Source organism: Lissotriton vulgaris, chromosome 9 (assembly GCF_964263255.1).
Source record: "Lissotriton vulgaris chromosome 9, aLisVul1.2, whole genome shotgun sequence".
Lineage (NCBI taxonomy): Eukaryota > Metazoa > Chordata > Amphibia > Caudata > Salamandridae > Lissotriton > Lissotriton vulgaris.
Window position 1 is genome coordinate 246916606 of NC_141697.1, and position 24866 is coordinate 246941471.

The 24866-nt window shown below is 45.5% G+C and overlaps 1 protein-coding gene across 1 annotated transcript in view; it reads left to right on the forward strand.

Moving 5' to 3' along the window:
* The first annotated feature begins 1011 nt into the window (after positions 1-1011).
* The window catches only part of GCH1 (GTP cyclohydrolase 1), a 319640-nt gene continuing 295785 nt past the window's right edge, over positions 1012-24866 (forward strand). Inside the window, exon 1 of the mRNA XM_086937437.1 lies at positions 1012-1511. Coding sequence (XP_086793563.1) covers positions 1205-1511 — 307 coding nt within the window. The 5' untranslated portion in view covers positions 1012-1204. The remainder of the gene's footprint in view (positions 1512-24866) is intronic.

Below are 24866 nucleotides of genomic sequence, written 5' to 3' on the forward strand. Positions count from 1 at the left end.
AAAGAGGTAACCCATTGCATAGCTAGCAAGTCATCCTGTGCCCAGGGTGGCTGAAACCTTCAGTTTGCCTTTGCTTTTTATACAAGATCACTGTGCTTTCTTGTCTGTTTAAGGCAATTTCTAAACCTTGTATTGTGCAAAGTGAGTGTTCTGAGTTATTTATGTTATATCATGGGTCCTACTGCTTTATTCCATTCACGATAAAGTGTCACTCAAACAAAGTGTCACACATATGACCTGATAATGTCACACATAAATATAGAAAATAACTGGAAATGTCTCATGTAAGCAAACTTGAAATGCTGCAGCTGTGGATATATGTTCACATGTTTTAAACCAGGTCCTTAGTTTAATAGGCCACGCTTCAGAGAAAAGATTCCTAGTTGTTTATTTGGCCGCACCCCTTTTAGGACAACCCCTTCTCACACACACACCTGCCTTTTTCATCACAATTATAAACTGGATTGTAGTACTTTTTTTCACGCAACTTTGCGCGTTCTTTATGAAAAGAAATATATTTCTGAAGCTACACTCTTCCAGAAATAACTTAAAGCAAAGCATGCTAACTCTGTCGCCTCTTTTTACAGGTAATACTCAAATGCCATGTAGTGGTCCGTATTTGGAGTCTACTGTTGCGGGTCACTAGGGTGCACTCAGCCAGCGTGGAAGCTCTGATTTTATCTCATTGGGTTCCTTTCAGATTCGGGTTAAAGGTCGAAGGATTTTCGAGGAACTCGTGCCGGCTAGTCACATTTCTGTTCCGTGTGCCCGACAGTGGGGCGAGCAGGGGGTGGATGACGCGAGGCTGGGATTGAGGGGTGGGGCGGACAGGAGGGGTTGCCCAACAGCCGCGTTTCGGATGGTGTGAAAGCGCTAGGAGGCTGCTGTACGTTTTCACTTTTGTATTTATCCGGCAGGCTTTGATGTGATCCTCTTACTGGGGCTGCGTGCAGACCGAAGAGGTGACGCACGGCGCGGGGGGCCAATGGCAGGCGGCCTCCCCTCGTATTAGAGGCGCGCGCTCCATTGATGAGTAGGGGCTGGCGCTGGCTCCGCTCCACACACTCTGACTTTACGCGAGTCTGCAGGCACGCGCGCGGGCTCTCCTGGACTCCTCACCTCTGGCTGATAAGAGCAGGGCGCCCGCACTCCCGCTCCGCACTCACGCACGCACCCGCCTCCCCTCTCTCCGAGCCCGCACAGAATGGACACAGGCAAGCCGAGGGAGCTGAGCGCAGCCACCTGCAATGGGTACCCGCAGCCGGACAGGAAGCAGGCGGCGACGGGGGGCTCGGCGGACGGAGCCGGCGCCGCGGCGGCTTCCTGGAAAGAGGAGCGGACGCGCAGCGAGGAGGATAACCAGATGAGCCTGCCGGCGCTGGCGACCGCCTACAGCACCATCCTCCGCTCCCTGGGCGAGGACCCCGGCCGGCAGGGGCTGCTCAAGACCCCCTGGAGGGCGGCCAAGGCCATGCAGTTCTTCACCAAGGGGTACCAGGAGACCATCTCGGGTGAGTCCCGCTGACAGCAGCCTCTGTGCACCGCTTCCGCCACGAGGAGCCACTGACAGGGAGTAGCATCTGACCTACCGGGAAGCAGCGTGCACAGCCGAGCGCTGGGAAGTCCCCAGACTGGCAGGGTGTAAACGTTCACTTGAACTGGAGTCGAGGCTCTGTTCGGTCTCAGAAAGTAGTAACATTAAAATGTGTGTGTGTGTGTGTGTGTATATATATATATATATATATATATATATATATATCGATCTTTCTATGTAGGTATCTATCTATCTATAAACCGGTTGCCTCCGGTTGAAAATGCACTCATCAAGCAGTACATTTATTTTCAATGGGCTACTTTAAAGGCTGCACAGATAAAACAAAGCAATGCCTGACACGTTTCAGAAGTTATTCCTTTCTCAAAGGCTGTATGCGCAAGTCCCAGCAACATTAACTTCCAATATATCCCTTTCTCATTATTGAGTGCATTTACAACTGGAGGCAACCTGTGTGTGTGTGTATATATATATATATATATATATATATATCTCGTCGGTCATTAACACCAAACAGCTCGGCGCACTCGCAGGTAGGTGCGACTTGATTGCGGGGGTGCACCCGCATCAACACACCAGCTCAATTTCCTTTTCACCTCGGCTTCCGCCAGAAAGGAACCGCACTCTTAGGGACTTGTTACCATAAGTTTATTTCAGTAACAGAGCAGCAAGTAAGCAGACGCGTTTCGGATTAAACCTTGAGAAAGGTTTAATCCGAAACACGTCTGTTTACTTGCTGCTCTGTTACTGAAATAAACTTATGGTAACAAGTCCCTAAGAGTGCGGCTCCTTTCTGGCGGAAGCCGAGGTGAAAAGGAAATGGAGCTGGTATATATATATATATATATATATATATATAAGGTAAACAGACGTCTTACAGCAGATTTTCCAGCTTGAAGAGACGAGGCAAACCCAGTTTTAGTGCTTATGAATTTTTTTATTTGCTCTACACCATTCCGCCATTCCGCGTTTCGGCCTAACGAGGCCTTGATCACATGTCAGCGTTAAAGGGGCGGATACCATCCTTTTAAAGTGCAACATGCCATTCATTACAATAGACATAAAAAACAAGTGTCATGTCTAATTATCAACAAACGCAATATTTTCCTATTCCAGGCTAATCCTTGTACCAAGTTATGGGAATTCACAAAGTAAAACAAGGCACAGCGATTGAGACAATGTATTTAGCAGCAATTTAGAATAATTATAAAACATATAAATAAATAAATAAATAAATATGCTTAAAATATAAATACTCCATATCATTGCCGCTAAAATGCAAAAGATTATACACATCCTAAAATGTGTCAATGTATGGCTAAAATCTTGTTTAAGAAATACATCCTGTTTAAAAAAATACAAAAACTAGGAAATACACATCTTAATCTAGTCAAATTCATTGAAATAATAAAGCCCAAGTGGGCAAGCTCATGTTACTATGCAAAGTTAGCAGTGCAAATTGCGTAGCTTAATAATGGCAAAATTTAGTGCAACCCAGTGATAAAATCCGTGATAATCAAGAGTGAGTACAACTAAAAATAAATGAATAAATATGTAAAATGCGGATATACAGCTAATATATACAATGTACACAGAAAATTACAAACTCCAAAATTAATGTAAATTCATAGATATGTAAAACAATCCTCACCTGCATTGAGACCATTAGGAGTTTTAGTATCGAGCAATGTTATGTGTCTAGTTTTGAGTTTACGCAGCTGAGATTCACGGTCACCTCCTCTCCTCTGTGGTGGTACCGTATCTATAACGAAATATCTCAGCTCAGCAGTATTCTTGTTATGACACTCCTCAAAATGACGTGCAACCGGGTACGCAGTGTCTCCATTTGTGATGGCCCGGAGGTGCTGTAATATTCTTTTGTACACCTGTGGCCTGGTACTTCCCACATACCTAAGGCCACAGGGACATTCCAACACATACACTACGTACTCGGTCCTGCACGTCAGCTTGTGTTTGATGGTCACAGGTTTCGTAGTGAAAGGAGTCATATATTCAGACTTACTTACTCCGTTTCTACATGCCTTACAGGAAGAGCATTTCAAAAACCCTTTGCTGCTGTTCAACCATATTCCTGTGGTTCGTACTTCTGGACTACTACCATATTCCTGTGGTTCGTACTTCTGGACTACTAGAAACTAAACAATTGCTCATAGTACTTGCTCTCCTGTATGTTATACTAGGTGCTTTTGTAACCAAAGTTCCCACAACTGGATCACTTGTAATAAGCGACCAATTGCGTTTCACAATCTTGTGTATAATCTGATGTTGGTTACTATATGCAAAAATGAGCCTGGTAACGCCCTGCTCTACTGTGTCAGTTGTTCCCTCTCTCGGTGTATGAATAGCCATATATATATATATATATATATATATATATATATATATATATATAACTCTCCAACCAATTTCCAGAATGTCTCACGCACTCCCAGCCGGCAAACGCTTCAGAGAAAGGGATACGGACACCAATCTTAGTGGAATTGCAGGTCTTGTTAATTTGACCCTTGTCAGACGCGTTCTGGATATCAAAGTATCCTTGATCGCTGGCGGAAACGCAGTCTGCTTGCTGTTTTTATACCATTAAAAATATATATATATATATATCCATAGATATGTGTGGCTTTTTTTGGAAACTAGTCAACCCGGCTTAATATTAGGGACTCGAGGGACAGTAAGTAAAGTTGATTGATGTTCGATTATTTAAAATTATTATATCTTTATATCTCAGCCAAGAAAGAGAAAGGGTGGAGGAGATAAAAGCAGAATAAAAGTAAACATACAATAGCAGAGAGTGATTAAAAAAACACTGTATGCGATTGAGGAATGTCAAAACTGTTGAAAGTGCGGCCTAATGAGTGCAGAATCTTACAATCAAAAGGTGCTTCGTGCTTTCAATAATAAGACATGATTTGTGCCTCAAGCGAGCTTGTAATTGATGGAGTGGTGATGAGCTTCTTTAAAGTACTTTCCACAATAAAACTTTATTTCAACCGCAAACCGGCTTGTGATTGATGGCGTAAGGATGAGCAAAGATGCACGCTGCTTCAGAGTTCCTTATGGGTGGGGCGCGGTTCTGTAGGGTATGTGCATTAGGCGCGTTTGTAAATGAAGGAGTGGCAATCAGATGCTATAAAGTGATTTTAATAATCAATCATAACTTATGCCTCAAGCAAGCTTGTTGTTGATGGAGTGACAATGAGCTGTTTTAAAAATGCGAGCAAGCTTCGTAGTTCCTTACTGGTGGGAGGCGACTCTGAGGGGTATGGTCCAGACAGGTCAGGGTGGACGCCCAGAATATCAAGGGCATTTGTCTATTGCCTCTTTCCTTCCTTTATTTCAACCAAGGCAAGAGGGACATATTGTGACCAACAAAAAGAGGGAGACTTTAATTGACTTTTATTGTGGTGCTGAATAATACAGGAAAAAAAGTTGACCATTATAAACCATTTTGGCTAAGAAAGACAATGACTTCTGTTACGAAATGGTCCAGTAGTATACATTGCAATGTTAGGGAATACCCAAGAGAGAGCTCTTGCGGCAGAAAGAGTACATTTCCTTTGCTCACAGACTTGTATTGGACTAATTGTTAATATATACGGGCCAAATTAAAAATCAAATTGACCACTATCAACAATTTCTATTAAAAAAGAGTGTCTCCCCATTGAATAGGAGCAGTTGTTTTTCATCGGCTGTCCTTAAATAGCGCCTAGTAAGCCTTGTTCGTTCTCTCCAGGGGCATCCTACACGTTTTGGTTCCTCATAGAGAGGGTACTTATGATCCTTCTTCCTCACACATAGAAAGATCGGCGATGCCCATCTCCCACCCCCTCGCTCTCCATCCTCCCTTAGCTCATAAGCAGCTCGACTTCCGCAATAACCAGCAATATACTCAATTGGCAAAAGTCCATGATACCAACCACGGAAAATTGATTAAAAAAGAATCTGTTCCAGCTATTAAAAAGACACTGGTTACTTGTTTAACTGATAATGTGTTATGCTGCACACAGCAAGTGTATTATATTTGTTAGGAAATGTGTAACGTTTATTTTACTACTGTATCTGACCGAGCCAATTTCTCTTGATGTATATGCTTGTAGTCTGTTTTAATTTTCTTGTTAACGAACTATGTCAGGACGCACACTCGCTGCTATTACCCTTCGGTCAGTGCTATACACGAGTTCCTAAAGTGCAGCCTTCGGTCAGTGCTGTAAATGAGTTCTTAAAGTGCAGCCTTCGGTCAGTGCTGTACATGAGCTCCCAAAGTAAAGCTTTTGTCAGTGCTGTACATGAGCTCCTAAAGTAAAGCCTTCGTCAGTGCTATACATGAGCTCCTAAAGTGAAGCCTTTGAAAGTGCTGTACATGTGTTCCTAAAGTGCAGCCTCCGTCAGTGCTGTACATGAGCTCCTAAAGTGCAGCCTCCGTCAGTGCTGTACACGAGCTCCTAAAGTGAAGCGTTCGGTCAGTGCTGTAAATGAGTTCCTAAAGTGCAGCCTTTGGTCAGTGCTGTACATGAGCTCCTAAAGTGAAGCCTTCGGTCAGTGCTATACATGAGCTCCTAAAGTAAAGTCTTCGGTCAGTGCTGTACATGAGCTCCTAAAGTGCAGCCTTCGGTCAGTGCTGTACATGAGCTCCTAAAGTGAAGCCTTCGGTCAGTGCTATACATGAGCTCCTAAAGTGCAGCCTTCGGTCAGTGCTGTACATGAGAAGCATCCAGTCAGTGCTGTACATTAGCTCCTAAAGTGCAGCCTTCGGTCAGTGCTGTACATGAGCTCCTAAAGTGCAGCCTTCGGTCAGTGCTGTACATGAGCTCCTAAAGTGCAGCCTTCGGTCAGTGCTGTACATGAGCTCCTAAAGTGCAGCCTTCGGTCAGTGCTGTACATGAGCTCCTAAAGTGAAGCCTTTGGTCAGTGTTATACACAAGTTCCTAAAGTGCAGCCTTTGGTCAGTGCTGTACATGAGCTCCTAAAGTAAAGCCTTTGTCAGTGCTATACACGAGTTCCTAAAGTGCAGCCTTCGGTCAGGGCTGTACATGAGTTCCTAAAGTGAAGCCTTCGTCAGTGCTATACACGAGTTCCTAAAGTGCAGCCTTCGGTCAGTGCTGTACATGAGCTCCTAAAGTGAAGCCTTCGGTCAGTGCTGTACATGAGCTCCTAAAGTGCAGCCTTCGGTCAGTGCTGTACATGAGCTCCTAAAGTGAAGCCTTCGGTCAGTGCTGTACATGAGCTCCTAAAGTAAAGCCTTAGTCAGTGTTGTACATAAGTTCCTAAAGTGAAGCCTTCGTCAATGCTATACACAAGTTCCTAAAGTGCAGCCTTCGGTCAGTGCTGTACATGAGCTCCTAAAGTGAAGCCTTCGGTCAGTGCTGTACATGAGCTCCTAAAGTAAAGTCTTCGGTCAGTGCTGTACATGAGCTCCTAAAGTGCAGCCTTGGGTCAGTGCTGTAAATGAGTTCCTAAAGTGCAGCCTTCGGTCAGTGCTGTACATGAGTTCCTAAAGTGAAGCCTCCGTCAGTGCTATACACGAGTTCCTAAAGCGAAGCGTTCGGTCAGTGCTGTAAATGAGTTCCTAAAGTGAAGCCTTCGGTCAGTGCTGTATATGAGCTCCTAAAGTGAAGCCTTCAACAGTGCTGTACATGAGCTCCTAAAGTGCAGCCTTCGGTCAGTGCTGTAAATGAGTTCCTAAAGTGCAGCCTTCGGTCAGTGCTGTACATGAGCTCCTAAAGTGAAGCCTTCGGTCAGTGTTGTACATGAGCTCCTAAAGTAAAGTCTTCGGTCAGTGCTGTACATGAGCTCCTAAAGTGCAGCCTTGGGTCAGTGCTGTAAATGAGTTCCTAAAGTGCAGCCTTCGGTCAGTGCTGTACATGAGTTCCTAAAGTGAAGCCTCCGTCAGTGCTATACACGAGTTCCTAAAGTGAAGCGTTCGGTCAGTGCTGTAAATGAGTACCTAAAGTGCAGCCTTTGGTCAGTGCTGTACATGAGCTCCTAAAGTGAAGCCTTCGGTCAGTGCTGTACATGAGCTCCTAAAGTGAAGCGTTCGGTCAGTGCTGTACATGAGCTCCTAAAGTAAAGTCTTCGGTCAGTGCTGTACATGAGCTCCTAAAGTGAAGCGTTCGGTCAGTGCTGTACATGAGCTCCTAAAGTGAAGCGTTCGGTCAGTGCTATACACGAGTTCCTTAAGTGCAGCCTTCGGTCAGTGCTGTACATGAGCTCCTAAAGTGAAGCCTTCGGTCAGTGCTGTACATGAGTACCCTAATTGAAGCCTTCGTCAGTGCTATGCACGAGTTCCTAAAGTGCAGCCTTGGGTCAGTGCTGTACATGAGCTCCTAAAGTCAAGCCTTTGTCAGTGCTGTACATGAGTTCCTAAAGTGAAGCCTCCATCAGTGCTGTACATGAGCTCCTAAAGTGAAGCCTCCGTCAGTGCTGTACATGAGCTCCTAAAGTGAAGCCTTCGGTCAGTGCTGTACATGAGCTCCTAAAGTGAAGCCTTCGGTCAGTGCTGTACATGAGCTCCTAAAGTGCAGCCTTCGGTCAGTGCTGTACATGAGCTCCTAAAGTGAAGCCTTCGTCAGTGCTGTACATTAGCTCCTAAAGTGCAGCCTTCGGTCAGTGCTGTACATGAGAAGCATCCAGTCAGTGCTGTACATTAGCTCCTAAAGTGCAGCCTTCGGTCAGTGCTGTACATGAGCACTTAAAGTGAAGCCTTCGTCAGTGCTGTACATTAGCTCCTAAAGTGCAGCCTTCGGTCAGTGCTGTACATGAGAAGCATCCAGTCAGTGCTGTACATTAGCTCCTAAAGTGCAGCCTTCGGTCAGTGCTGTACATGAGCTCCTAAAGTGCAGCCTTCGGTCAGTGCTGTACATGAGCTCCTAAAGTGCAGCCTTCGGTCAGTGCTGTACATGAGCTCCTAAAGTGAAGCCTTCGTCAGTGCTGTACATTAGCTCCTAAAGTGCAGCCTTCGGTCAGTGCTGTACATGAGAAGCATCCAGTCAGTGCTGTACATTAGCTCCTAAAGTGCAGCCTTCGGTCAGTGCTGTACATGAGCTCCTAAAGTGAAGCCTTCGTCAGTGCTGTACATTAGCTCCTAAAGTGCAGCCTTCGGTCAGTGCTGTACATGTGCTCCTAAAGTGCAGCCTTCGGTCAGTGCTGTACATGAGCTCCTAAAGTGCAGCCTTCGATCAGTGCTGTACATTAGCTCCTAAAGTGCAGCCTTCGGTCAGTGCTGTACATGAGCTCCTAAAGTGCAGCCTTCGGTCAGTGCTGTACATGAGCTCCTAAAGTGCAGCCTTCGGTCAGTGCTGTACATGAGTACCTTAATTGAAGCCTTTTGCTTCCCTTTAGCGATAACATTTCTTGCCAGAGATTCAATGTTATGTCATTAAATGTAGAGGGTAAACTCTTCCTTTCTGTACCTTTATTACAATCTGGATTCGTAGAATGTAATGAGAACTGGAAGTTATTTCATTTCTCGGTGGGCTCAATGCTCAGCCTGTTGTACACGTTCTGACATCCCGTAGAACAGTTTTCACACCCTAGATGCATGTAATGTTGAACCCAGGTACGCGTTTCAGAAAGCATGTACAGAAGTGTCTCATGCGTTATTAACAGTTATACATTATTGATCCAGGGGATTGTTGCGCTTGTCCAGCGTTACCTTGTTGTACCGTAGTCGCAATTTATATGACGTAAACAAATGACCCTATTTGATCAATGATCCGTCCCCAGCTTCGCACACAAAGTCAAAAATTTATTTGTGTTGGTACTCAACAGAGGACCACAATAAAATTTTACATTTCATATACAAAAAATGCTGCACAATTAGTACAAAGATAAAAATTCTTTTAAAAATTTATACAAGTTGTAACAAATAAATTCATTCAAAGGTTGTCCACATAAGTCCAAAAATTCTCTCCCCCTAGTAATTCTGCAAGAGCGAAATATTGGATTAAGATATCTGGTACGAGCTAGGGTTACTTTATGGTTGGGACACACAAGCAGCAAATGTTCTATACTTTGATCACCACCTGTGCACAAGGTACACATAGGAGATCCTCCTGGGAGCCATCTGGAAGTAAATACTAGGACAGATAGAATGCCCAACCGATACATTGTGATTGCTCTTCTTACTCCATGTGGCAGAGTAAACCCAATATAAGTTTGGGTCTGCTTATATTCGAGCTTTTCCACAAATGGCTTATAAATAGACAATTTGTTGCAGTGTGAGCAGTCCAGGTCGTAGCTCAGTTTAGGGGTGAAAGTTTTTAAGAACAATTTTAGTTGCGCCGGAGTCCAAAAGCTCAACATTTCAATATCAATGTGTGCCAGCCGAAATGCCACAGCCAAATTTTCCAAAAACACTTGTTTTTTCGGCTCTACACAAAAAGTCTCTTTTTTTAAGGCGGACCTTAGAGTATTCTCTTTTGCATGTATCAAATTGTAGGCCCATCTTATTACGTTGGCGATAGCTATTGCGTAAGAGCTTACGACTGATAATTCTAGTCTCAGTGCCTGCACAGGAACAGCATCGGAAACTTTCATGATCCTTCGAAGAATTTTCCCCTCTTTTAGATCCATGAAAGCCCATTGCTTTATGGGAATGTATTCTGTCGCATAGGTTAACACAGGAGGTATTTTTACTCTATATGTCCCCAACAGTGCAGAAAGATGTCTATTCCCTGTTGCACTGTATAGTTTCAAAAGAGCAGAGACATGAATATCAGCTTTCCTTTGCAGGTTAGTAACCTGGGTTGTATTCGTTAGATTTTTGGAAAGAATCCTCCCGAGATAAGGATAATTAACTACTTCTTCTAACTTTTCTTCCCCGATCTTCCAGGTGTACTTGGCGCTACGTTTTCTTCCTGAGAAAGCTATCACTTTGGTTTTTTTTATATTAGGTATGAGATAATTTTCTTTTGAATATTGAAACAAAATGTCCAATGATGTCTGCAGTCCGAAAGGAGTTAGATCTAATAATACTATATCGTCAGCGTATAGTAATGAAATTACACTTTGTTGGGCGATCTTTGGCGGTAAATTAGAACCAGTTTGCAATCGGTTAGGCAGATCACTTAAGTAGAGGGAAAAAAGGAGCGGGGCTAGAAGGCACCCTTGTTTTAAACCGTTCTCCGTTGGAATTCTTTTTGTAAGTCCTTTTTCTCCCCCCATCTGGACTTGGCACCAGGTAGTAGTATGAAGGTTTATTATTGCTTGCAACAGTTGTTCTTGTATTCCAAGCCCCCTAAGTTTTTTCCATAGGGTAGGTCGATCGACCCGATCGAATGCCGTTGAGTAATCTATAAATGCGGCATAGACTACCTGGGATTTCAGGGTAATATATTTATCAAAGATTACCTGAATTACTGCTATATTATCCGTAACCGAATGCTTAGGCCTAAAGCCCGCTTGACACATGGGTATCAATCCTGACGTAAAGGCCCATTCTTTCAAGCGATCTAACACCTCTGCCGCGAACACTTTGCCGACTGCGTCCATGAGCGCGATCTGTCTATAGTTTCCAGCTTGAGTTCTGCTTCCCTTTTTATGAATTGGGATAATTATGCTCCCCTGCCAGGATTTTGGAATTTGTCCAGTCTCAAAGATGTAATTAGAGAGAGGGCATAATAATTTGCTCCATTCTTTCGGTGCAACTTGTAGCGCCTTTATCGGGATCTCATCTGGACCAGATGCGCCTGTAGATCTTGCTTTACGTATATTGTATTCCACCGAAATGATTGTAGTTTGTATTAAAAAACTCTCGGCATTTTCATATTTCAAATCTTTGCTGCTTACTTCGAGTTTTGTTGGGTTTGCTTTATAGAGATCTGAGAGATATAGTTCCCAATCATTCGGGGGAACCGGGATCGATTGTAGATTTTTCTTTGTGGCTGTTATTTTCGCGATTAAGGACCAGTATTTACGTTGATTATATGTTCTTGCAGCGGTCTGAATTTCCACCCAATTATGATCCTCAATAGCCCTTCTTTCCTTTTGGTTCTCCCGCCTCAGTTGGTTCTTTAATCTGTTTATTTCTTTCTTAACGTTTACTGAAGATTTCATATATTGGGCACGGATGAGTTTGTTTAACTGTTTTTTTATCTCGGAGTTCTTGTGGGAATATCCATTTTTTCCCTCCTTCTTTTTAATTTTGCTTTTAGCACCTGGTGAAATCATACTTTGGATAAGTGTCTTAAAATCCTTAATTATTGTTTCAAAATTTTCTATAGGATTTTTGGAGAATCTTTGTTCCAAAAGTTTAGAGTGATCAATTTTTATCATGATTTTTTCAATGGTCGAAGAATTCCAATAGATACGTCTCCGTACACTTTCCATTAATACAGAACTTTTGATATAAATCATATGGCTAGGTTCAGAGTTTTTAGGTATCCAATTAGTTGTCAATTGCATAATTGCGTGATCACTCTCCATACAAAATTGGTTGGATAATAACAAAACAGTATCGAACAAGTCCTTGCTGCTTATGATGTAGTCTATAATGGATGAAGACCCATTGCCTTGCCTGGTAAACTTTGCAGGAGTATCTCCCTCAATTGCTCCATTCAGTAGTAATCCATTAAGACTTATTATTGCCGATAATAACAATCTACCTCTTTTGTTGGTTGCTAGACCTTCAGGGAATAGTGGGATTATGATGTCTTGACCTACTTCTGCATACAAACTTGCCCACCTATTAATTTCAGAATCGGAGATTTTACTGTTAAAATCCCCCGCTATTAAAAAGGATGCATCGGTATGGTTCTCCATGATGTGCGAGATCGTTTCTATAATATCCAGAAAGATGATGTCATTTTCATTCCCGGGAGGAGCATAGACATTAAATATTAAGATTGCCTGTAGTAGAGCAGTGTTGTGTTTTTTTACAGATATCTGAATGCACTGCAAGTTGTTAGATTTTGTGTCTATTATTTCTTGATCCCACAAATAATCTTCTCTTAGCAGTATAGCTAAACCTCCTTTTGCATGACCTCGGTTGATTGACAGTGCTAAATTTTCATATAAAAAGTACCCTTTAGGCGTGAAAGATACAGTATCCCATGTTTCTTGTAGAAGCAATATGTCTGGGAGGTTTCTCATAACCAAGGACAATTTGTTTGCGGTTCTGCCAGCAATATTCCACGATATTATCCTTAGTCCCGTGCTAAACAGAATGTTGACCAAGGTTAGAAATTTTATTGCTATTTAGAATCTCGGAAACCCAAGCCCAGGACTCAGTAGTTGTATGCTCTTCAGACTTCTTATCAGTTTTGCACCATACTGCCCTATGGCCTTTATTCACCAGAATTTTAAGATTTGAAATATCTCGATCTTCAGTCGTGTTGTTTGTTCGCTGGTAATTATTAACTAGAGAGCTGGTGATAGCCTGTATTTGAGCATTATACCCGTTTGGGGTATTAAAGTCCGTTGGTTCTTTTGCTTCCACTACATCGTAACCGTGTTTGTGTAATATTTCTTTTTCCTTTAATATTATGCCTGGGAGAACTGTTGACCAAAAGGTAACCAGTGTCAATTTGTTGTTTTGTTTTTTTGGAAAGGACACAAGATGGATTTCATTGCTAGTCATTGAATCTAGCGCCCTTATATGTCGTAGTAGGTTTAAAATCCTTCCTCTGTTAAGTGGTGCTGCATCAATGGGGAAGAGTTCCTCGATTTGTAGAGTTTTAGTAGATGGTCCTTCCCCCTTTCTAAAGTAGCTGTTGTTTTCTTCTGTGTAAATATTTTTGCTTCGATCTAATTGCTTGAAACATTTGGTAGGGATGTATTCCTTTGCTGTCGGGTCTAGTTGAAGCATCTCCTTTTCACAGTTGTTACTGGTTGCAACTGGTTTTTTATCGTCTTGCGACTCTCTGTTATTATCGCATTGATTTTCTTTGGTTTCATTTGAGATTACATGTTTTTGAAATTTTAGTTTACGTTTATTCCGTTTTTGGATCCTTCTCAGAGGCTTTCTTATGTTTTTTGTCCCTGATGCCATATTCTTTTCTTGGTTCTTGTTGTTTTGTTTTTCTTCATTTCTTTCACTCATTTCATTAGTGATACTTGTTCTGGATTCCTGAATATCAGGAGCAATAGTGTTTGTTGATTTATTCTCTGCCACAGTCTTGGAAAATATTGGAAAGTGTTTTGAATTCTGCTGGTGTTTTTCTTTGAATAAGTTTTTTAAAGAATATATCACTGAATCATTTGAGCTGTCGATTTTTTGTGTTTCTTGCTTTTGGATGCCTACAGTTTGAGTATTTTGGTCACACGTTTTTTTCTTTTGAGGTTTTTCGCAGTCTTTCTGGGTTCTCTGCGGTTCAAGGTGAGTTTTGTGTGGCGTATTGATTTTCTGTGCTACGTGGGAATCTTTGTTCTTTTTTTCTTCTACCAAGTGCTTTAAAATACCTATTTGGACATCCAATGTTTGATCGGAGTTTGCAAGAATGTTACTGAGAAATGAAAGAACAGATTCCAGTATCTCTTGTAGAGAGAATAAAGCTCTAGATATTGGAGGGACGTTATCAGTAGTATTATTCTTATTTCTAAGATCGAAGGGACCAAGAGAGGGAGCAAGCAAAACATTAGGTGAAGAGGTATTATTAGTTGTTCCTAGATCCTTTTTCTCTATTGTAAAAGATTGTTTGCTAAGGTTTAGATCGTTAAATAAATTTGCACCCCCACTGTTTTTTATAGGGGTTACAGTTTTCAGGTCGCTCGTTTCAGGAAATGACTGAAGAAAGTCTTTCGGAGTGCTTGAGAGTTTGTTACTTAGGTCTAATTCCAAACATCCCTCCTTTGTTTGTGAGCTATTTTTCATTGGGGTAGATTTAAATATGAGTTGTTTTGACTCCCCAACGGAGACTTTTACTTCGGGGTTAGTGTCGTTGCTTAATAATTGAGTATCATGGATCTCTTTAGGTATGAGTGTGGAAAAATAAGCTGTAATAGCTGGTGTATGGGTTAAGCGACCTTGTTTAACAGCCTTATCCGTGGTAATTCGTACTGCATTTTCGGTACCCATTCTTTTCATATAAACTGTCCGAGATCTTAATTTCTTAAAGCCCATTTGAGCACCGATAGTTGACAGGGGTAATGGATCCCTTTTATCGGCTCTAGTACTGTTGGGGTTTGTTATATTTGAGACGAGTTTTCGAGGGGCTTAGATCCCAGATGAACTCACAATTAACAAATGTGACTATTTATGAATGGGCAAACCTAAGAACATACCAGACACTTATATTGATGGTACTTAGTAGGGTGGCCCGTCCCGTCCTCGATCGTCCACGGACGGCCACAGACGGCCCGCCCTTTGTCCGGGCTTAGTCCCGCGCTTGGTCCCGCGCGCGTCCCGCGTCGCGTGAGTCCACACAATACTTAATGCGTGGAGCCGGTGGGCGTGTCCGTGGGCGTGTCGCCTGGGGGAAGAGGCAGCAGCTGATCCAGGCAGGGGCAGCTGGTCCTCGCAGTCCCCCGGGCTAGCTGTAGTTTTTGTTTACGCCCTTGCCTCAACCCTGGAGACTCAAGCTGGGAGCGACGGTCAGAGCAGCAGACGGCAGCTCTCGCTCACACCAGCGAGTCCCTGGGGAGGCAGCTAAGCGGAACACGGAGCTCTTGACAATCCTTCTCCTTCAATATCACAGGCAACAATACAGCGGTCCCAATCTCCTCTCAGCAAAAGCAGCAGGCAGGTGAGTGGCGCCCGCGAAGCGGGGGTCACGAATTAAAATAGTGATTTTCGGTGGTGGGCGTGTCCGTGGGCGTGTCGCCTGGGGGAAGAGGCAGCAGCTGATCCAGGCAGGGGCAGCTGGTCCTCGCAGTCCCCCGGGCTAGCTGTAGTTTTTGTTTACGCCCTTGCCTCAACCCTGGAGACTCAAGCTGGGAGCGACGGTCAGAGCAGCAGACGGCAGCTCTCGCTCACACCAGCGAGTCCCTGGGGAGGCAGCTAAGCGGAACACGGAGCTCTTGACAATCCTTCTCCTTCAATATCACAGGCAACAATACAGCGGTCCCAATCTCCTCTCAGCAAAAGCAGCAGGCAGGTGAGTGGCGCCCGCGAAGCGGGGGTCACGAATTAAAATAGTGATTTTCGGTGGTGGGCGTGTCCGTGGGCGTGTCGCCTGGGGGAAGAGGCAGCAGCTGATCCAGGCAGGGGCAGCTGGTCCTCGCAGTCCCCCGGGCTAGCTGTAGTTTTTGTTTACGCCCTTGCCTCAACCCTGGAGACTCAAGCTGGGAGCGACGGTCAGAGCAGCAGACGGCAGCTCTCGCTCACACCAGCGAGTCCCTGGGGAGGCAGCTAAGCGGAACACGGAGCTCTTGACAATCCTTCTCCTTCAATATCACAGGCAACAATACAGCGGTCCCAATCTCCTCTCAGCAAAAGCAGCAGGCAGGTGAGTGGCGCCCGCGAAGCGGGGGTCACGAATTAAAATAGTGATTTTCGGTGGTGGGCGTGTCCGTGGGCGTGTCGCCTGGGGGAAGAGGCAGCAGCTGATCCAGGCAGGGGCAGCTGGTCCTCGCAGTCCCCCGGGCTAGCTGTAGTTTTTGTTTACGCCCTTGCCTCAACCCTGGAGACTCAAGCTGGGAGCGACGGTCAGAGCAGCAGACGGCAGCTCTCGCTCACACCAGCGAGTCCCTGGGGAGGCAGCTAAGCGGAACACGGAGCTCTTGACAATCCTTCTCCTTCAATATCACAGGCAACAATACAGCGGTCCCAATCTCCTCTCAGCAAAAGCAGCAGGCAGGTGAGTGGCCCCAGCTTCGCTATATCATGAACTCTGATCAATCCAGAGAGGCTGAACAGGGATCCTTGATGAATGCCAGCCCCTTGAGAAAGATGCTATCTGAGGGGTGCTTCGACCTGCAGGTTGTTCACCTGTTGATACGTTGTGACTCACTGAACCTGAAAAGGATGCAGAAGCTCTACTGCTGCCCCGGTGGCGGCGGCGCCGTCTTTTTTTCAAAATTGTATTTGAGTCTATCAGAACACATGAATATGACCCCCTGGAGTGGGTGTCACAGAAGTAAGCAATGCCTGTTTAATACAAAAAAAAGTTATCACTGGTGCGTTTGTAATTTTTTTGAGAGCAGGATAGTTATGCATCAACTAAGCTACTGGAAAGAAGCATTGGCAAACCCAATAGGTCTCGCCTATGCAAGAGTTTTTGGCTTTAACAATATGTTTTTTGCCACGTTGTACACCAGTGTGGCTACTGTTCCGCTTGGCTAAAAGTTAGTGTCCTAGAGTGGGGGGAGTACAGTGTCGTAGACTGGATTTGTTGAAGTAGAGCGTCGTAGAGTGCAGTCGGAGGAGGGGTAGTGTCGTAGAGTTGAGTAGAGGGGAGAGTTCAGTGGTTCAGTGGTTCAGTGGCAGAGACGGTCGTGGAGTGCAGTGTTGTACAGTGCAGTGGTGTGGAATAGGGTGAAGTGGGTTGGAGTGGATTGAGGTAGTGGGGTGGATTGGATTGGGGTAGATTGGGGTGGATTGGATTGCAGTAGAGCCTAGGTGGAGTGGGGTGGATTGCAGTGGGTGGACTGGATGGGGTGGATTGGAGTAAGGGGATTGAAATGGAGCTAGGTGGATTGGATTGGGGTGGGTTGAAGTGAGGTGGATTAGATTGGTTTTGGGTGGAATGGATTAGAGTAGGGCGGTTTGGAGTGGGATGAATTAGGGTGGAAGGGGTGGATTGCATTGGACTGGACTAGAGGGGGTAGAATGGACTGTACTTGACTGGGTGGATTGGATTGGAGTGGGGTAGATTGGATTAGACTGGGGTAGATTGCAGTGGGGTGAATTGGATGCAGTGGATTGGACTGGGGTGTGGTGTATTTGAGTTTGGTGTGCTGGATGTATTGGACTGAGTGGGGTGGACTAAACTCGGGTGGCGTGGATTGGGGCGGGTTGGATTGGAGTAGAGTGGGTGTATTGGACTGCAGTGGACTGGGAGATTGGAGTGGGGTGGACTGGATGGAGTGGATTAGATTACAGTGGGGTGGATTCAAATGGGGTGGGTTGGATTTGGCTGGAATGGGGTTGATTGAATTGGGGCAGATTATTTTGGATTGGAGTGGGGATGATTGGAGTGGAGCAGATTGTTTTGGACTTGAGTGGAGCAGATTGGAGTGGAGTCAGTGGCATAGCTAGACCTGAGTTTGCAGTCCTGCGGCCGCCGTCTGAAGAGTGGGGGTAAGAAAGGGGGGATGCTGTGATTTCTGCAGCGGCTGCTGACTCCCCGCGACGGCCACGGGTAAGACCGCGGCCCTCCAAAGTCATGCCGCCAGGAACATCCCGGACTCCCGTACCCCCCTTGCTACGCCACTGAGAAGGGCAGATTTTTGGGATTGGAGTGGGTGGATTTTTTTGGATTAGAGTGGGGCAGATTGTTTTGGATTGAGTGAGGCAGATTGTTCTGAACTGGAGTGGGGTGGATTGTGGTAGATTGACTGGGGTGGACTGGATTGGAGTGGAGTAGATTAAGCTGCATTGGGGTGGGTTGGATTGGTGTGGGGTGGATTGAATTAGAGTGGAGTTGATTGGAATGGGGTAGATTGGGATGGAGTGGCTGGAATGGGGTAAAGTGGACTGGATAAGAATGGGACAAATTAGAGAGAGGCAGATTGGAGTGGTGGGGGGGTATTTTGGATTGGAGTGAGGTGGATTTGAGTGGGGCGGATTGGAGTAGGGCTTATTGTTTTGGATTGGGGCAGATTGGAATGGGCAAATTGTTTTGGATTAGAGCGAGGCAGATTGTTTTAGACTGGAATTGGGCAGATTGTTTTGGATTGGAGTGGGGTCGGGCAGACTGGAGTAGGGCGGATTGTTTTGCATTTGAGTGGGGCAGATTGTTTTGGATTGAATAGAGCAGATTGGAGTGGGGCAGATTGTTTTGAATTGGGTTGGATTGGGGTGGATTGTATTGGAGTGGGGTGGATTTGGGAGGGAGTTGGGTGGATTGGATTGGGGTGAGGTGGGTTGGAGTGGGGTAGATTGGATTGGATTGGTGTGGGTGGATTACAGTGGGGTGCATCGGAGTGGGGTGGACTGGAATGTGGTGAATTTGGATAGAATGCGTGGGTTGGGGTGAGGTGGAATGGTTTGGAGAGGGGCGGATTGGAGTGGGGCCGACCGTTTAGGATCAGAGTGGGGCATATTGTATTGGATTGGAGTGGGGCAGATTGGAGTGCAGAAGATTGGGGTGGGGCAGATTGTGTTGGAATTGGAGTGGGGCAGATTGGAGTGCAGAAGATTGGGTTGGAATTGGAGTGGGGTGTGTTGGAAGGTTTTGGAGTGTGGTGGATTGGAGTAGATTGGATTGTGGTGAGTGGATTGGACTGGGGTGACTGGTTTAGATTGGAGTGGGGTGGATTGGATTGGTCTGGGGTGGATCGGACTTAGTTTGGCAGATTGGTGTGGGGTGAGGTGCGGAGTATTGGCATGGACTGGAGTGGGGTGATTTGGGGTGTACTGCACAATTATGTTTTAAAGCATCATTTCAGAAATTACACATAAGAAAGAAACAACGTTGCTTTTCAATAGAACAACCCTCATCTTTCGAGAACAGTGCCCCAAAACAAAAGAAACACGGGTGCAAAGTGATAAAAGAAGAATTCGCAAAATAAAAGCAAGATAACTATAGAAAATACATCTTTACAATTTTCTTTGTCTTGCTGGGCACATTGTTGCCCGTCACTAGCCCTCTGTTTGCAGGGTAGTAAAAGTTAAAAAGAACAAAATAGTACCTCAATCCCGTCATGGGCAGCGGACTGGTACTGATGGTGAATCAATCAGTGCTTGGTCCCTGCTCCACAGAGAGTAACGGAAACGACGTTAGGCCTGCAGTGACGAATTACGAGGCTGTAAATAAGAGTGCCATGCAAGCGAACAAATGGGTAACTAACGAGCGCGCTCCAAGCTCTTTTCGTTAATAACAGTGTTTCGCTAGCGAGACACATGCATTCCTCCCTAAAAATAAGTAAGCATTTATTGCATTTTGTACCCAATGCGGAGGAACCCATATACAGGCGGAAGAGGTGATGTGAAGCGGGGCAGTGACAAGATAGGTAGGCTATGTGTTGGGGCAACGTCTGGGCAGTGCTAGGCGCAGTCCGGTGGCGGGGAAAACAGGGCGGTGAAATGTCCAGAGGTTAGCACATCTCCACCTGGGTGTCGAGGGATAATAGCCTGGTGCCATGGCATTAAAGGGACGGATGGGGAGGAAAAGACACTTGGTGTGCTGAGTGAGGCAGGAGTCAAGCGCGGGCATGCAGGGGCGCTGTGGAGGGACCAGTCCGGTTTAATAAAGCTCACAGGGGAAGGTCATCGTCGGATGTAAACCGTCGAAAGGGAGTGCCAAGCTGTCCCATTCTTGTGAGATTGGGTGCTTGCATTGGTGACGAACCTCAGCATAGCATAGGGCTTCACCCTCGGCTTTCCCCCAATTGCATATTGCCTCATACCATGCCGCCAGCAGCTGTGCAGAAGGGGCCCTCCCTCGGAGAGTGAGCATTCTCATAGCCAACAATAGTGCCACGCCTGCAAAGCACGTCATCACATTATAGCGCTGCTTCCGCTTAAATATGCCTAAAGCACAAGCCTCCCATGCAGGGCTTTAAGTGGGATGAAATAACGGGGGTCTCTCAGAGGGGCGTGGCCATTGTAATTAAGGGCGTGGCTTAACACACTTAAGCTAAAAATCTGTGCTTAGCATAGGATGCCGCCCGACTGGTATTTTGCTGTTTCTGTCTTTGCATACATATATATGATACAACAAGTAACATCCTACCTACAACAAGTCAGGACTATTGGCTTTGTCAGTGGTTGTTAGTTGCATGAGATAAATAAGCAGCAAATAGGGCTTGTATACATAATACCGAAAAATCTTCCACTTAAAGCCCTGGTGACACCACAACAATGTTGCTGCTCCCGAGTTTCAAAAAGAGAAAGGAAATCCAGTGAGAACATTACATTCTAAAGGATTTCCCTTCCCCTTCCCTTTCAACGCTCACCTGGCTCACCTGGCGCAATGGCTGCCATAACTTCTCCACTAGTGAGAAGAGCAGTGTGAGTAGGCGCACATGGAGGAGCCTGTCATCACTGCAGTCCGGAAAAAACGGACCACCTGTGCCAGTGCACAAAACAGAGCCCGATAGAGACCTGTTTCGAGGCCCCCTTTAATAAACTGCCGGTGCTCAGCACCGGCGAGACCCGGACCACTTAAAGGCCTTAAAATATCGGTGAGCGCCGTGTCCTCTGGCAGTGCGCTATGGATCGCCTGCCTATAGATCACAAGGGCCTGACAGGACCACAGCATGTGAGGGGGATCTGCACCCACCGAGGGGGCGTCGACTCCTTTTTGGCATTGATTACTGCCTCAACAAGTGAGTTGAACCACAAAGGGCTATCCAGATGTCCTAACATCAGTTTGCTATCTTCTGCACTCTTCTACGCGGGTCTGCGGGAGGGCTTTCAGTTGAACATGTGTCACAAAAACTTTCTGAAATTCTACTTTCGCAGTACTAGGCAGAATGTCACCTCCTAAAAAGCCATTGACAGATGTCCTTTTCAGACCCCCACAAGGTCTGTTTGCGGTGCTTGAGGCCCAAGCACAATTCCAACTTGAGCGAGAAGCGCGACCTCTCAAGCACTTTAAGGGTATAAAAGAGCGCGAGGCAAAGCAGTTCATGGCACAGGTGTGAACAGGGGTGTCATGAACCCCCGCTGAAGCTGCTACAGCGGGGGTGGGGTTCTTTATGGGCCTCTTTTGTCTGCAACCCGGCAGACAAAGGCTCACAATGAACGCTGAAATACAGCATCAATAGAAGAGTAGTAGGAGCGAGGAAAACAATGTCTGGGTAAAAGGAAAGAAGGAAATCGGAAGGATGAGAGAAGAGATGTGAAGGAATTATGGATGAATGAGTATGTGGATAAATGAGTGGATGAAAGGATGTGTGAATGACAGGTGGATGGAAAGGTGAAAATATGTCACAGTAAAGGGATGGTGGATGGATGAATGAGTGAATTGATAGGTGGATGAAAAGGTGAAAGAATGGTAAAGTAAAGGGAGGGATGGATGAGTGAAGGGATGAATGGATGGACAGGTGAAAGGATGGCAAAGTAAAGGGATGGATGCATGAGTGAGTGAAAAGATTAGTGAATGGATGATGAATTAATGGCAGAATGAATGCTAGAGTGTATGCAGAGTGAATGGATGGATGGCAGAGTGAATGGATGGATGGCAAATTGAATGAATGGATGGTTGGATAGCAGAGTGGATTGATTGATGGGATGAATGGCAGAGTGGATGGATGGCTGAGTTGCAGCCAAGGGTGGTCAATTGGGGCTCAGGGGCCATGCCCCCTCACCTTTTGCCTCTCAAGAAGAGTGTCAGGTTGAACAAAGGTCATCCTGACAGACACTCTTCTTTCAGGTCAGGCAGCCAGGAGCCAGACATATGCTTAATGCGCACGCTCCTCGCTGCTTGAGCTAAACTTTGCTGGGCTGAGGATGTCACAGCGCCTGTGGGTGTGACCTCCTCAGCTCAACAAAGGTCCTTGAGGCTCTCCCCTCAGTGACGAGTAGTAGCGTCCGTCACTCATTGCCTTGCCTTACATACAAACATACACGCATGGATGCATGTGTGTATGTTTGAATATTTCATAATGCGTGTTGTGTATGAATGTGTGTGTGTGCGAGCATGTGTGTGAATGAATGGGTGTTAGTGTGTATGTGTGCGTGTGTGTCCGGTCCGCCCCCTCCCTCTTAAAATTACTTTCCGCCATGGATAAGTTGATGAATGGATAGCATAGTGGATGGATGAAGGATGGATGGATGGCAGAGTATATGTATAAAGGCTTGATGAGTGGATGAAGGGATGAACAGCACGGTGGGTAGATTGATGAATGAATGGCAGAGTGGATGGATGGTAGAATGGATATATGGCAGAGTGGATGAATGGATGGCAATTTTGGTGGATGGATGCAGGCATGCATGGACGGAAGGGACAAGGAAGCTGCTCTATAGAGGGGTTGGCTTAGTTGCTTCGCTTGCTTGGTGGCATCAGTGCTTTAGTTCAAAGTGAGGGCCATTTTAATTTCTGGCTACTCCATTGTGTGTGACGCTGGCACTGATCGTGCTCCAGCTCATGGTCCAAGCTGCTGTCGTCTCCCTCCTCCAAGTCAGTAAAGGACAAGAAAAAGGCACAAAAGAAGCAGCACAGGTGGGATGACTCCACATGAGGAAGGGGTTCCCCATGCCTGGGTAGATTTCCATGCTGCTCCCATCCTCGAGCAGATCTTTCTTTCCTGAAGCTTTTGGACACATCCTACGGTAGGAGAGCTGATGCCAAGCTGATGTCAATGTTTCTTCCAATCTAGCTGTAGTTTCCTGAGCCCAGCGGCAATCCAGCACAAGTAATCACCTTCACACAACCTTGTTGGTTCTCTTACGCGGTGCTTCAGTGCCCTCAGGTGCGCCCTTGGACCCCATGGAACTCACAGGGGCTTGAGGGGGATACCACCAACGGGTACCTTCCCGGTGCCAGCCAACCATGGGAGATCTCTTGGAAGCACCCCTCCAGCCCCAGCAGGAGCAATATAGGTGCCTAGGCACTAGCTGTTGCAACGTCACTGACGCTGACATAGCCAACGTCTCTGCAGTACTCAGGAAGGTTACGGAGTTGCCTATGGTGGAAACAGCGACCCTCCAGCCTTTTTTTGTTATGTTGGAGCCATTGCTTCCATTCAGGGAGGCCTTAATGGAGCATACAATGGCAGTTTGAGCTAAGCCGACATCAGTGCACTCAGTGAGCAGACCGATTGCCCGCCATTATCGGCTGGCGCTGAGAGACCCATCTTTCCTGTTGTCTCATCCTTCGTTGCCCGATGGTGCAGGTGTCATCTTGCTCAAAACAAAACGTTGGCTCTTTTAATGATGCACCTCCAGACCATGAGTGTAAAATACAGGAGGCCATGGGCAAGAAATTATTCTCCTTAGGGAGTTTGTCTTTGAGATCCATGATTGGCAAATGCCTTTTGGCTAGGTGGAAGATGGTGCAGATTGGTGTACTGAGTCTCCTGGACCACCTCCAAGACCGTTTTGTGGATATAGTCAAGGGTGGCCAGGATGTTGCAAAGCAGATTCTGCAAGCTGGCTTAAATGTAATTGATTTGGTTGACAGGGGCATGGGGTCTTCCATTTTAATCAGATGCCACGCTTGACTATTCTCTATGGGCGTTTTGAAGATCTCCAAGCTAATTCAACGGATATGGCCTTTGACGAAGCTTACCTTCTTGGGGACATAGCACCAGAAAGATTCAAACAGGGTCAAGCTATGGCTCAGTCCTTGGAGTTAGCTCCCCCAGCTGGTGACGTCTACAGGCTGGACTGCATGTTTCATGGCTATTCAAAGGGGCTGTATGATCAAGCGCCAGGACACAGAAGGCTTCTGGTAAGCCTTTATGCAGGTTATGATGCAGCAGCTGGGGGGGATCACCAACATCAGCATTGACCACTGAGAATTTCAGCCATAAATAGACAATGCCATGCAACAATGGGAGCATGTCGCACAGCAATAACAATTAACAGCAATAACAATGATATGACATGACTACACATCCCCCTACTCAAACAACAAAAATAGTAATAGTAATATTAATAATAAAAAACATGATCAAGATTATAGTAACAATTCCAAATCCTCAATAGAGTCGGCCAAGGCAAAGGTTGGTATCAAGGCTCTACTAGTACTCATATCATTCAAACAATACCCATCCAATTCGACTGGTACATTGGAGTACCAAAAACAATCTTACGTGAATATCAATCCAACTTTTATTATACAAAATTGGACATAGGAACATGAACCATCATACATACAAATCCAGTCGCTAAACCCACACACGCAAACTTATCATTTATACACTACTTTGCTAAAAACCACTAGGTAGAGGTGTTTCAAATGAAGATGTCACATACTTTTTCACTTGAATGTCAATTCCACTCATCTCATCTAATTGTTTAACTCCTCTCTTTAAGCCACTGCTTTTTCTTCTCTCATTGACTATGAATTCTTAGTTTCAACTCTATAACTTCAAATCTTCATTAGGATAATATACATATAAAGCCTAAACATTGGACTTTTCCATCATTCATTGATGTATCTACAAATGCACAGAAAACAATGCAGCCATTATTCATACTTGTCAACGGGACAAGTTCTAACCTCTAAATGAAATTACTCATTTTCAGGCATGAAGGATTTCAAGGGCAACGCACAATCAATGTCCAGTGGAGCAACGCCGGACCTCT